We start from the raw sequence: 14,407 nt of genomic DNA on the forward strand, positions 1-14,407 counted from the left end.
AAAAAAAAAAAAAAAAAAAAAAAAAAAAAAGTGAGATGAAACCATCCAGGGCAAGGCAGACAGGAATAAATAATCTGTTTCTTATCACATGGCACAAATCCGTCTGGGGTGTTAGGTTTCTTAACAGGTTACATTGGTTACATAGAGGTTGAAAACTCACCAGCTTGGATATCTGCGGAGTTCTGTGTGCAGGCAGCTGGTTGAAAGTAAAAGACTGACCTTTCTCCTGGAGTAATATAATCTCCTCCCTCCTTACCCTTCCTAGAGTCTTTAGTGACTCCAGGCCAGGACCTACGTTCAGTAGACCCTGGATGTGCACAAATGACTCCTGCAGAGAATGAGGAGGAAGCTGTGATAGGTCCCAGAAAAGATGTCATGTTAATATGCTCCATTGTGCCATCTCCTCCCTGCCTTTAGCCAGAGATCATTTAAGTCTGCTTCACTGCATGTGACTGCTTTAGCCTCAAAATGTCCATGGGCTGTGGAGGCAGAGGAAGTGACAGGCTATCAATGGACATAATAGAAAAGACAGTCCTCTTCCTCTAGGTACTAATATTTTGGAGCGACAAGGGGCAGAGGGTGGGGCATAAAAGAAGGATGGAAAAAAGAAGGTTACATTAATATATCCAGTACCACTGTCAGCATCTCTCAGTGGATTTATGTTGGTTATAGGGAGTTAATATAGTTTCCTCCTAATATAGTTACAGCATTCTGGTGAACTGTAACTTTGATACAGAGAACCAGTGCACTATTCTATTCCCTATCAGCAAATAGGAGTTGACTTTTGGGCAAAATCTTATTCTGCCTACTTTGAAGTAAGATTACAAAAGCATTTTCCTTGACATCATATAGTGAGAGCAGGGCTGTCAGCTCTTCACTAAACTGTCAACTTTGGATAACTGGCTCATAGGCCCCTCTTTTATTCTATATACCTGGAAGGATGCTTTGTTGGCAGCCTTTTAGATTCAAAGTTGTAGGAAAAATAATCTTTGTTGAGCTACTACTGTTTTGCACCTTTGAGACATTTTATAAAGATTATGTCACTCTACCTATAACCCTTCTATGAGAAAAGTATTATTTTTCCCCCATTTCATAGGTAATAAATTAAAGGTCAGAGAGGAAAATAAGATCTCACAACTGTTCAATTGCCAGGGAAGTTTTATTAGAGTTCAGATTGTCACCTGGTGGGTCGACTAGGGGCTTTAACCATCCACAAGGCAACTCCAGAGTTTCTCTGTAAACTTCTTTACCTTTAAAAAGAATTTTAAGTGGCGGTGCTGGAATTCAAGCTCAGGTCTGCTTGAACATGTTTCTTCCTTACATGGTTCAAGTAATTAGAATATTCAACAGGTATAAAAAAATCCATGAGTTTTTTGGAAACAAGTGCTCATTTTCAACCTTTTAATATAATCTTTCCATTCCTTCTTAAATATGGGAGATACTGAAAATCCTATAATCCATGATGCTAAGAAATTAACTTCTCTAGAAGGACAGTAGGTGGCATTTCATTTCTTTGCTTATTTTTTTCTGTTTTCATTGAGGTTATAATATATATGGCATTTTTATTTCATTAAATATTCAAAGAGGAAGTTCAAAAACTCAGTCTACTCACAGTCTGAAGTCCTGTAACAAAGCCTTGGCCACTGTAAGGTTTTAGATTTCAGGGTATGATTTTTGTATAGATGCTTTTTATATATTAAACCCACATTAAAATTTTTCAGAAGCTGTTGTAAGAGAGCACATAAAATCAGCATTATGCTGTAATTTGCAATCATAGTGTCTAATGGAGGGCTTGGAACACTAAGCATAGTACTGTTTAATCCTAATGTCTATGTTTATTACATCTTCTTTTGAGTTGGCTTTGCTAAAAGGATAGACTACAGTAATATATGTAATGTGGAAACTAGCATTCCAGAATCTTCTTCATGCTTAATATTTAACAAAATCAAGTTTACTATATATTACAGAAATTATTCTGAATAAGGGGAGAAAATTATCACTTACATCTATGGTAGTAGATAAAATTTATAAGATTTTCAAACTAGAAAGGTATTTATGAGTTATGTGGACTAGTATTATATGTTTTAGCAAGACCAACAGGTTAAGACATATAAAAAGAATCCAACTAATCAATGTGGATGTTCCCATCATTTCATGGCTATACCTCTGGAGGGTTTTTTTTTTTTTTTTTTTGCAGTACACGAGCCTCTCACTGCTATGGCCTCTCCCGTTGCGGAGCACAGGCTCCGGACGCAGGCTCAGCGGCCATGGCTCACGGGCCCAGCCGCTCCGCGGCATGTGGGATCTTCCCGGACCAGGGCACGAACCCGTGTCCCCTGCATCGGCAGGCAGACTCTCAACCACTACGCCACCAGGGAAGCCCTTGTTTGGTTTTTGTTTGTTTTTTAAGTTAAAGTGACTTGGCTGGGTCTGACTGGGACAAAACTGATGGTTCCCTATTTGAGTGGCTTTGGAATATTTATGTGTGGTTTGCATTTGGCTCTATCCCTTCCTTATCATTACATCCTTTCTCTGCAGCCCATTTTCTGCATAGCCTTTCTGCAGCAATGCTAGCTGGAGAATAAGTAGGAATTCAAAGAGGATTAACTATCGCATAAGAAGCTTATGAGTATTCGTAATAATAAGTTGCTTAAAACTAGGTGGCAAAGCTTAGGGAGGTTCGTGTGGTTTAAAGGCACATATTCACATTTTATCAGGACCTTCTTAATTGTAGTAGATTAGTTCTCTCAAATTTAACATGAGTTTTCACTCGTTGGCAGGTAGCCTGAGAGGTCATGACATGTAGTAATTTATCACTTTGCCGAGGGATGTATTTGAATCACGTCTCTACTGAGGATGGTATGCATAAGCCCAACCTAGAATCTGGATTCATACCTCATCTCTTTGTGTTTCTTACTTAAAATGTCATCAACCCTGATGTCCATTTGACAGAGTGGAAAATTATGGAAAGCATATTCTGTATGATTTGTGTAAATTAAGGGTTTTTTGAAGATCTTTGTCTACTTAAAAATAATGAGTGGTATCTGAGTAATTATTGTGTGATTTCTTAGAGGTATATAAGAAGAAATGTAGATTATAGATGCTAGGGAAGTTTATACCCTGGTTGTGCATTTTTTATGAATTATTACAAAGTTCATATAAATTGTTATAATCACATAGTTACACATTAGCAAGTGCTCCATTGTATTTATTTTTTAATGCACTAGTGCTTAGAAGTAAAATAAGGACATTATAATCAGGATTTATCACGGAGGACTTCCTGGAGGAGGTGAACTTTGAAACAAATCGATCCTAAATATCACCTTGTTGAAGGGTGTTCCCATACTCACGATAGGGTCTTAAGCAAAGGACAGCCTTAGTGGTAGATAAATTGAACAGTAAACTCAGTAATCCACAGGATATGATTTTTCAGACAAGGACAGTCTTTTTACTAGTGCCTGAAGTTCTCTTCATGTTTCAGACAGTTTCTCACCTCAAGGCTTTGTCATCTGTTAAGAGAAACAGTCTCCCCTAGGAAAAGGAAGCCGTAAGGCTGACTCAGGTATTTACTCTTGAAGGTAAATATATTTCGAGTCTTTATTAAAGAGGACACAATTAATTTGGGGATTGCTGGATGCAATCTGACAACTTTACATTTTCAGAGGTATCATTAGAATGAACAGACATTAATGTAGAAACAATAAATGCTGGAGAGGGTGTGGAGAAAAGGGAACCCTCTTGCACTGTTGGTGGGAATGTAAATTGATACAGCCACTGTGGAGAACAGTATGGAGGTTCCTTAAAAAACTACAAATAGAACTACCATATGACCCAGCAATCCCACTACTGGGCATATACCCTGAGAAAACCATAATTCCAAAAGAGCCATGTACCAAAATGTTCACTGCAGCTCTATTTACAATAGCCGGGAGATGGAAACAACCTAAGTGTCCATCATCGGATGAATGGATAAAGAAGATGTGGCACATATATACAATGGAATATTACTCAGCCATAAAAAGCAACGAAATTCAGCTATTTGTAATGAGGTGGATAGACCCAGAGTCTGTCATACAGAGTGAAGTAAGTCAGAAGGAGAGAGACAAATACCGTATGCTAACACATATATATGGAATTTAAGAAAAAAGAAAATGTCATGAAGAACCTAGGGGTAAGACAGGAATAAAGACACAGACCTACTAGAGAATGGACTTGAGGATATGGGGAGGGGGAAGGGTAAGCTGTGACAAAGTGCGAGAGTGGCATGGACATATATACACTACCAAACATAAGGTAGATAGCTAGTGGGAAGCAGCCGCATAGCACAGGGATATCAGCTCGGTGCCTTGTGATCGCCTGGAGGGGTAGGATAGGGAGGGTGGGAGGGAGGGAGATGCAAGAGGGAAGAGATATGGGAACATATGTATATATATAACTGATTCATTTTGTTGTAAAGCAGAAACTAACACACCATTGTAAAGCAATTATACTCCAATAAAGATGTTAAAAAACAACAAAAAAACCCCACTATGCTGAGCAAAAGAAGCCAGAAAAAAAAAAAAAATCATGGAGATGATAAAGGGATCTCTTTATCATCTTAAAACATGGCTACCTTGTAACCTCAGTATTCCAAGTTATTTGGGAGAAATTTTATTTTCAGCTGAGGACATGAAAAATGTAAACAGATCAAAGGTTTTATTTTTAAAGAGGTGAAATATTCATACAATGGAATATTATTGACTCTTTAAAAAAAAGAAGGAAATCCTGCCATTTGTGACAACATGGATGAACCTGGAGGACATTATACTAAGTGAAATTAGTCAGATACAGAAAGACAAATACTGCATGATCTTACTTATATGTGGAATCTAAAATAGTCAGACTCATAGAAGCAGAGAGCAGAATAGTGGTTACCAGGGTCAGGGGAAAGGGGAACTGGGGAGATATTGGTCAAAAGGTACAAACTTCCAGTTATGCAAGATGAATATGTGACTACAGTTAACAATAATGTATTGTTTACTTGAAATTTGTGAAGAGAGGAGATCTTAAGCATTCTCACCACAAAAAAAGAAAAGAAAAGAAAAGAATGAAAGAAATAAAATGGTTACTATGTGATGGATATGTTAATTAACTTGATTGAGATGATCATTTCATAATATATATCAAAACATCAAGTTTTGATAAAACCTTAAATATATACAATTTCTATTTTTTGATTATACCCCAATAACACTGGGGAAGAAAAAAAGATTAAAATACTGTCATGTTTGTTTTCATAACATAATGAAAAAAGCTAAAGCAGTGATTTGAGCTTTGACTTTTTCAGTTCATTAACCTCTAGATTGCAGGAAGAAAAATCTTCCAGAGGGACTTCTCTTTGTAAGTACCAGAGCAGTCAATTTCAGTGAAATAAGGATAAGGAATGAGCACAGGCGGAGAATTTTTCAAAATGCAGATGTCAGGACCCATCCCCAAAGGGCATATTTCAGTCTTGGAAGGAGGAAGTCTTATACGTATTTTCTAAAAACACCCACATTTATTTTGATCTGATGCAATCATCTAGAAACCCTCTGGAATTATCCTTTAGGAGGGCTATTAAAAAATATCAAGCCCTTATGGCATGCTTGTGATTTATCCAGTTTGGAAGCTGGAATTAAGTAATTATGTGAAGATGCAAACGCTCGCATTATTCAAGCAATGGTGTGCAATAGTGATGATCTGGACTATTTCACTCCCACTCTATTTCCACTATATATAATTTACCTTCTAGGTTAGGTTTACTGTTGAAAAAATAACATTTGACCTTGTGATACCTCCCTGAATAAGGTTTGTGTGACATAAAATGTTAGTCTTTTGCTAGATTGATTTTGCTCCCTTCCTTATATATGCTTAATTATAATCTAAAGAGGAAACTAAGCTCCATCAGCTTACTTGTTTGTTTTTGTTTGTTTTAAAAAATTGGGCTTCATAAACAGTACAACTTTACCCACATTTGCAGGTGGGGATAAAGGAACGTTTGACTATAATTAAGGGCAGTTTTAATAAGTACCTTCTAATGCACCGTTAGCAGAGAAGCTGGAATAATTTCAGAAAGCGGTTATATTATTTGCTTTATCTTAGGTCAGGCTTACCAACATTGATTCTATGTTTTTTTCCCTTCTTCAGATGTACATCCAGACAACAACACTTACTGTCTCCATGAGTTTAAGTGCTTCGGTGTCTCTGGGCATGCTCTACATGCCCAAGGTTTATATTATAATTTTTCATCCAGAGCAGAATGTTCAAAAACGCAAGAGGAGCTTCAAAGCTGTGGTGACAGCTGCCACCATGCAAAGCAAACTGATCCAAAAAGGAAATGACAGACCAAACGGCGAGGTGAAAAGCGAACTCTGTGAGAGTCTTGAAACCAACAGTAAGTCATCCGTAGACTTTCCGATGGTCAAGAGCGGGAACACTTCCTGATAGATGTACGTTGAACATTCTTCTACTGGTCTTGGGGACTGTGCTACGTGGTTCCAGGGGCCTGGTGGTACTCGCACACCATGAGACCATCACAGCAGTTAGAACCATTTGGTTAGAACCAAACGATTTCAAGGCAAGTGGCTCCTCTCCAGAGCATGACCATAAACACGAAATCTCTTTTACAAAGTGTGACGCTCAAGTCTCTCTTTTGAGGCATTACAGAGCTTGAAGCTTGGAACTATGCTCCATTTATAAAATTATCCTTTAGCTCTTAGGAACTACTCTCCAATCTTTGTCAGTTCAATACTGGTCGCTCTTCACAGAATTAATAGTTAACTAGTATTTACGAAACATGCTACCAAAGATCTTATACAAATAAATGATACGTTATTCAGATATTTAGGGAAATGAGAAAACTAGTTAGCTAACATGTTAGGTTAAGTCACAGTCTATATTTGTTTTCCCAAAGTGGTCCCCTTCTTTGGTTTCCCTTGATTTCCCTTCTTGGATATATTAAGGTAATTAGAGCTCTTCTCTGAAAGCCTCAAGACCCTGAAAATAGGACCCCTTCTACAGCCACCACTCCACTTTTCCTTTCCTCACCTATTATCTTCTCTATAATCATCCCTGAAGAAGCACATAACAACATACTGGTACCAAACTAAGCCAGTAGAGTTTAACTGAGCTGTTCAAGCCCATCTTGGATTCTATGGAAGAGTAGCAAATAGATTGAAGGTATGCATTGCAAAATACCAGAAAGCTGAATACAGTGAAAAAAAATTATATATATGTGTATGTGTGTGTGTGTGTGTGTGTGTGTGTGTGTGTGTGTCTAACCTATACATTACGAGATTCTGTAGATGGTTCAAAAAGAAAAAAAAAAAAAAGCTAAGGTCCTTGTATTAGAGTGGCTTCCTGTCTTTTGGGAATATAACACAGGCATTTAATAATTAAGGATAAAACCCTATGCAAAAATGCCCTCTTCCTCTCGGATTCTGCCAGGAGGCTGTATCTCCTTTTCTCTGTACTTTTGACATGAAATACAGAAAAGATTGAGATGACTTTATCTGATTTAATTATTACAACAACTTATAGTCTTCACTAGATTCACAAACCTTCCCTTGCATCAAGAGTTCCAGGTGAACACTGTCTACTCTAATGCCCCACATGCAGAACTATCCTTAGAAGATAAGTATTGATTAATTAAACTTATTGGCTTCAATGACTATCAGACTTCTTGGAATGACTGGCCAGGTCCTCTAGGAAGATGACCTTCAGCTCGTAAATATCAAATTCAGTTACTTGTAGAGAAAGAAGCCTTTTAAGAATTTCACAGACATTCCCCACATATTCAGTCTTCTGCAAACATGAAATCTTGAGGAAGTGCAAGAGGAGGCACAATAAGGATGGGTTTTGGTATCAAATGGTTATAATCATCTCTGATTATAGATAAGCAATTGACTAATAGTGGGGCTATCTGGGCTCCTAGCAAAGGTTGTGCTGTAACTACTCTCAAAGGCATCAGTGTAGAATGCTTGTGATTTCAGGGCAGAATTTTATTTGTTTCTTCTGCCTTGAAATCATCAGTGCAGGAAGTTAAAACCTAACGTAGGATGCCAATAAACTACTTTTGGCCAGTGATACACTTTGAACACTGGCACTTCTCAGTATGACTCACCAGAGTCTATAGTTGTACTTGGTTTTTAGCAGCAATCCAGAAAACCTTATATAATATGGTTGCACATGGAAACAACCAAATGTACACTGAAATAAATACCAGTTATCCTGGACTCACCTCTGAAATGTGGTAAGGAAAAAAATTAATAAACTTTTTCCACCGCTTTAAAAAATAAGTTAGTTCCACGAAGGGAAAATGTGCTGTATGGATAAAGACTAATCCCATGCTATAGAAATAAGTCTCATACATTTTGTTTTCCTTTTATTATTTTCTGTTGCTGTTGAAATGGAAATTTCATAGCATGTGTACGTTTCCCTCTTTTCTCTGAAAATACGAATGAAAGATTACAAATGTGAAGGCTGTATGGCTGCTAAGCCTATAATATTTTGGAGGAGTTGAATGCTCACCTTTGGAAGGTAAAAGAAAGTTAAGAAGGTGAATCAAGATAAAGTCAATTATGACCTCAAGGAAGGTTAAATTGTACTTTGGGGATTTTACTGTAGTATTCCTCTTTTACAGGAGTGGTTTGGGTTGAATAAATTAGGCTCAGATAAAGTGATTACAGTTTACACATTCAGGAGAGACAGAGTAGGAAATCCTCACACATCCTTCTGCAATCCCACTCCTGGTAACAGTTGTTAACCTTTGTTCACTTAAGGACTAGCTACAATGTACCCCCTTGTGTGCTTGTTCCCTTTACCAAATGCACCAGTGGTTTGAATGGAAAAAGTAAAAAGTCTTCCAAAATCACAAACTCTCTAAAACTACCAAAAACTTGAAGAGCTTAAATGCAATATTTTTCTTCTAAAAGTGCATCTTATGTCTTTAGAAGTATAATTGAATATTGGAAAGCTTTTGCCATTCAACTCTCTGTAACTAGTACCTTGCCTCCTCAGATTTAAAATACCTCCTTTCAAAACCGGTGGAGTCTATTCTCAATCAAACCAGGACTAGTTAATCCACTGGAACAGTATCCATGTTGCCGCATCCTCATACTTTCTGCTACCAGACTTTTGATAAATCACCATTACCACAATGACTTGACAATGACGTATAGGACAGTGTTTTGTAAACTATAAATCACTACATAAAGGTAAATGTATCATTGCTCCCATGAAGATATAGATTGGTCTCTGAGTAACAAAAAAGAAGACAAAATTCAAAAACTATTTTTTTCGCATCCCCTTTTATAAAGATTTTTTTTTGATGTGGACCATTTTTTTAAAAGTCTTTATCGAATTTGTTACAATATTGCTTCTGTTTTATGTTTTGGTTTTTTGGCCCCGAGGCATGTGGGATCTTAGCTCCCCGACCAGAGATCGAACCCACACTCCGTGCATTGGAAGGCGAAGTCTTAACCACTGGACCACCAGGGAAGTCCCTCCCTTTTTTTAATATGTGAAGGATTTTGATAATTATGGCTACTATGCTACACTCAGGATTTTTTTTCTGACCAATTAACTGTATTTATGATATGCATGCAATGTTTTTCTTTCATAGCTATGGAGTTCTACAAGTCCATCATTCTTAGAAATTTCATCTTAAAGATGACTTGTTAATGCCAGAAATTCTGATGACATATTTAAGGAAAGCTTCTAATGGTACACAGAATAAATAAAAGCAATGTGAAGCTAGAAGGGAGACCAAATGACTCCACGTTAATGACTGAATTTGCAGAATACTACATTTCACACATAAAAAGGTCAAGCGTTGTTTCATACAAGTGTGGAAAGAGAGTTAGAAACAAAGTTGGTATATATGAATTTTATCAGTGGTACCCAATTAACGAATGCTGTAACACGGTATTCCTTAAGCTCTATTCATGCATAATTCATGAAAACAGCTGCTTCTGGAGGTAGATCTCCTTTCTCTAGCTTATGAACACAGTGTGGTGTGCACAGGAAATTCATTGTTGCTGTACTCAAGCCTGATTTTCACATAAGCATATTCATCAGCAGAAGTATTACATTAGCTTATATGTACATCTCTGATCCCTTTTGTTCTGTAACACTTCTGGGATAAAGGTAAAAGTATCACTGCTGCCATGAAAATATGCAGACATACCTCGTTCTACTGTGCTGCACTCTTGCATTTCCCAGATACTGCATTTTTTTCAAAAGTGAGCATTTCTGGCAACCCTGCATTGTCAGATGATGGTTAGCATTTTTTAGCAATAAAGTATTTTTGTCTAATTTAGGTATGTACATTGTGTTTTTAGGCATAATGCTATCACACACTTAGACTACTGGATAGTGTAGACATAACTTTTATATGCACTGAGAAACAAAAAAATGTCATGTGACTTGCTTTATTGTGATATTCACTGTATTGCAGTGGTCTGGAACCTAACCCACAAAATCTAGATTAGTCTGTGATTAATAGAAAAGATAAAAGACTTAAAATTCAAAAATTCTATTATTTTAGCATCCATCTTTCTTTCTTCTTGGAAGAAAAAAAGGAAGATTCTTGCAAGATATCTGCCATTCACATCATTTCAATGCTGACTAAATTATGTTTCCAAAGCTTTACATCCTTTTTCTAATCAGAAAAATTAAGATTACTTTATTTTTGTAAATTATAGACTTAGTTCTCAATAGAATTCTACATCTTTTTCCCTGGAGGTTACTTCTAAGAGTTCAAACAATGAAATAATTTCTAAAGAGCTTTAGAGTCTTGAAGTTGGAATGATTCTTGAAGATTAACATCTGAATATCATCTTCGTTAAGGTCTTTAGGCTCTTGTTCCTCTATTACAACCATAATTTTTCTTTCTGGCTATCTGCAAATTTGATAGATCTTTCTCAAATTTTTAGTTACTGTTAAATATACTGAATAGGGCAGGAAGTTGAGCAATCTTTTAAAGGGTCATTTTTCTAACTCATAATTTTTCTCCATCTTGTCTACAAAGATCATATGAAAGTTTTTCAAAAGCATAGTTGAAGCACAGATTTCATTTTCTTAGAATATATTTAGAGGCATATGAGAGCATTATATAAATTAGAAATAAAAAATCAAGACCATAAAAATCACTGTGTTTCACTTCACACGAAACCAAAGGTAACAGACACCCTACCTTTTAGAAGCATAAATAGAAAAGTAGCATTCCATATGGGCTCTCTAAGACAACAGCCATTCCCCACAAATCTACTGTGCCTCCACCCTCACAAAAACACAATGTTGTGGATTGTGGACCAGTGATGAAGCTGAGGCCCCATAACCTGGTTCAGTGACTTTTTTTCACTCATTTTGTAGAGAAGAGAATGCAATTTAAAACCAAGTCTATTGGTGTATAAGAAACTAACACAGTAGTGTGAAGCAATTGTACTCCAATAAAGATCTATTAAAAAAAAAAAGTCTAAGATCTACTTCCTTTCCACTGTCCCTCAATAATAACCTAATGTGAGCAACATAGAAAGATAAGCAGATATGTCCCACCTGTTTTTGGCATAAGCTCATAATATTCAATGAAATAAAAAAACATCAAAAACCTCTACAGCTGGCACTTCCTGGGCTACCTGTATTAATTTTAGTGACTGTGGACTTTGTCTGATCCTGGTCTCTGGTAAGAACTTGTCTGGTCAATTACCAGTATTCATGTACACTACAATGGAATGAGTCTGACTGCCAATTATTTCAGAGAAGAAACTACAATTTCCTTATTCAATGTTCAAAAGTAAATTATTCTCTAAAAATCTGTTTCACCCTGAATTGGATTTATATAGTGAAATACATACGTTTTGCACTTTTTCTTCTTTCTTCTTATGATTTTTCATTCCAGAGTTCCACTGAAAAAAATAAGATATCACTTTTGAATTTTAAAACAGAGATTTATTCCATCACATCTTTCAAAAATGCAAAGTAATTATTTGGATTTAGATTTGTATTTCTGGAAATTTAAGTATGAATATACTTAAACTTAGAGTATTTTCTAAGTTTAGACTTAGAAATATTTAGAATTAGAATATTTAGACTTAGAATATTTTCTTGTTCATACTTTTCTAATAATCTTACAATAATGGGTTTAGTTCATGATAAGATGGTACTAGAACAATTAAATATTCATTTCCTTCTTTGAGTCTTTATTTATTTTTTAAACATCTCCATTTGTACCCTTTGGATGAAACCAGACCATAAATATGTGTTGGCAATACACATTGATACTGTACTGTGTTCACTTCTAGAGTCTAAAAGTACTATTTTTAAATGGAAGATATATTCATTCTCAAAGCATGACTAATTATAATGACTAACCCTTTCTTGGTCATCAAATCAGACTCAAAGAATTGAGGTCTTTAACGTGGGTTGTAAGAAAAAATTCTTTTTTCATTTTGCAGGATAGAGAATTTCATCTGTTCTTTCATTTTTTATATTGTAAATCTCTGTTAGTCAAAATGCACATTTAAATTGAATTTTACCTAAATATATTAAAGACCAGGGCATTCACATTTTTAGTTTTCTGCCAAATGTCTACACTATGAGTGAGACTAGTGGTTTTACAGATTAAAAATTCTGCTGCATTTTTATTTCTACAATTGTTGAAATCCTACTACACTGTTTAAAATAATAAGTAACAGGTTGTAAAGACCACATATCATAAAAAGTCATTGCAATATTTGAATTTTAAAATCATTTTAACAAACTAATTGATTATTCTGTACTATAATTTGTCTTAATTTGTCTTAACAGCTTCCTCTACCAAGACGACATATATCAGCTACAGCAACCATTCAATCTGAAACGGGGAAATGATACAATATGAAGAAATGTGGTATGCGATCTTAAACAATGAACGTGACACCACCAACACTCACTCCTGGAGATCTCTGTAGACTACAATCAGTCAAATCAATAGTCAATCTTGTAAGGAACAAAAAGTAGCCACAAGCCAAAAATATCAATAACAGGGAGTGAAGAAACCCATTTTATATAATACAACCAATGAGTGTCAAGCTAAAGTATTGCTTACTCACGAGCAGTTAAAAAAAAAAAAATCACAAAAGGAAAACTAATGTTAGCTTGTGAAAAAAAAAATGCTGTTGAAATAAACCATGTCTGATGTTATTCTTGTAAGTATTTTTCTGTGATTGTGAGAACTCCCGTTCCTGTCCCACATTGTTCAACTTGTATAAGACAATGAGTCTGTTTCTTGTAATGGCTGACCAGATTGAAGCCCTGGGTTGTGCTAAAAATAAATGCAATGGTTGACGCATGCAATTTTTTATACAAATAATTTATTTCTAATAATAAAGGAATGTTTTGCAAATGTTGAGAGTTGTTTCGTTCCAGTTTTAAAGCCAGGGAAAACTCTTTCCAGTTGGCACGCTGCTGTTATTTAACTGCTGCTGTAAAAGCCCTGCTGTGCCAAGAAACTACTATTTCCTCGAGGAATGTCTTTTTGTACGTTTGCGTGTATGTGAAGAACACGGTCTTTCATTTCTATATGAAAATATTATTTGTGTAAGATTTTTGTGAATATTTCAAGATTTATGTGGTAGTTTTTCATAGTAATTGCTTCTTTTATGAAGAATCAAGCAGTAGCTTGAGGTCAATTGCTTCAGGTATCATAATTAACAAATGATGAGTTAAACTTGGGAGAATGTAATCTGAAAATCACCATCTAAAAGTATATCCAAGTGTCACTGAAATTCTCCATTTTCTAAGTCAAACATTTGTAAAAAGAAATATTCCAAGGTGTGTAATATTTTTTCTTACCTGGGCCTAGTATGCACTAAAATCAGTGAAGTAATGGGCCTTACCCAATACATTCCTCAAAGCACAGAATTAGCATATGTATTCCCTTGGCATCACTAAAGAAACCACAGTCCAGATAACATGTCAGAGCTTTCTTATTTTCCAAATGAAAACATTCATTGGTTCATAGAACAGTATCATTAAAGAGAGAGAAAACAGGGAGCCTGTGTCATGCTAATAAACCACACTAGGATGGGTAAGAGGAGCCTGTTAAAGGCTTTCAAATCTGCTCCCATTTTCGTCCTCGGCGCCTCCATTCTACACAGTCCCAGACATCCATCAAGTCAATGGTTCTCTACAATCATTTTGTTAGTAAATGTTCTCTCCGCTGAGTTAGCTTGGACAGCTCACTGCATCCCTTATAGATACAAAGAGCTATCTGTGCTCTGTAGCTTCAACCCAGATATTGACAGTCACTTTATTTAACAGAGTTGAAGCAGCATAGCTTAGGCTCCTTCAGCATAGAGCAGCATTTCCTAGATACCAACCCAGACAGAGAGCTACATACAGAAGGAAA

General features: G+C 36.0%; 1 protein-coding gene across 1 annotated transcript in view; it reads left to right on the top strand.

The window, feature by feature from the left end:
* LOC103090583 (metabotropic glutamate receptor 8-like) overlaps window positions 1-13,406 on the top strand; it is a 298,490-nt gene extending 285,084 nt beyond the window's left edge. Inside the window, exons 6-7 of the mRNA XM_007460210.1 lie at window positions 6,166-6,467; window positions 12,826-13,406. Coding sequence (XP_007460272.1) covers window positions 6,166-6,462 — 297 coding nt within the window. The 3' untranslated portion in view covers window positions 6,463-6,467; window positions 12,826-13,406. The remainder of the gene's footprint in view (window positions 1-6,165; window positions 6,468-12,825) is intronic.
* The last annotated feature ends 1,001 nt before the right edge of the window (window positions 13,407-14,407 follow it).

This window comes from Lipotes vexillifer, unplaced genomic scaffold (genome assembly GCF_000442215.2).
Source record: "Lipotes vexillifer unplaced genomic scaffold, Lipotes_vexillifer_v1.1 scaffold246, whole genome shotgun sequence".
Classification (NCBI taxonomy): domain Eukaryota; kingdom Metazoa; phylum Chordata; class Mammalia; order Artiodactyla; family Lipotidae; genus Lipotes; species Lipotes vexillifer.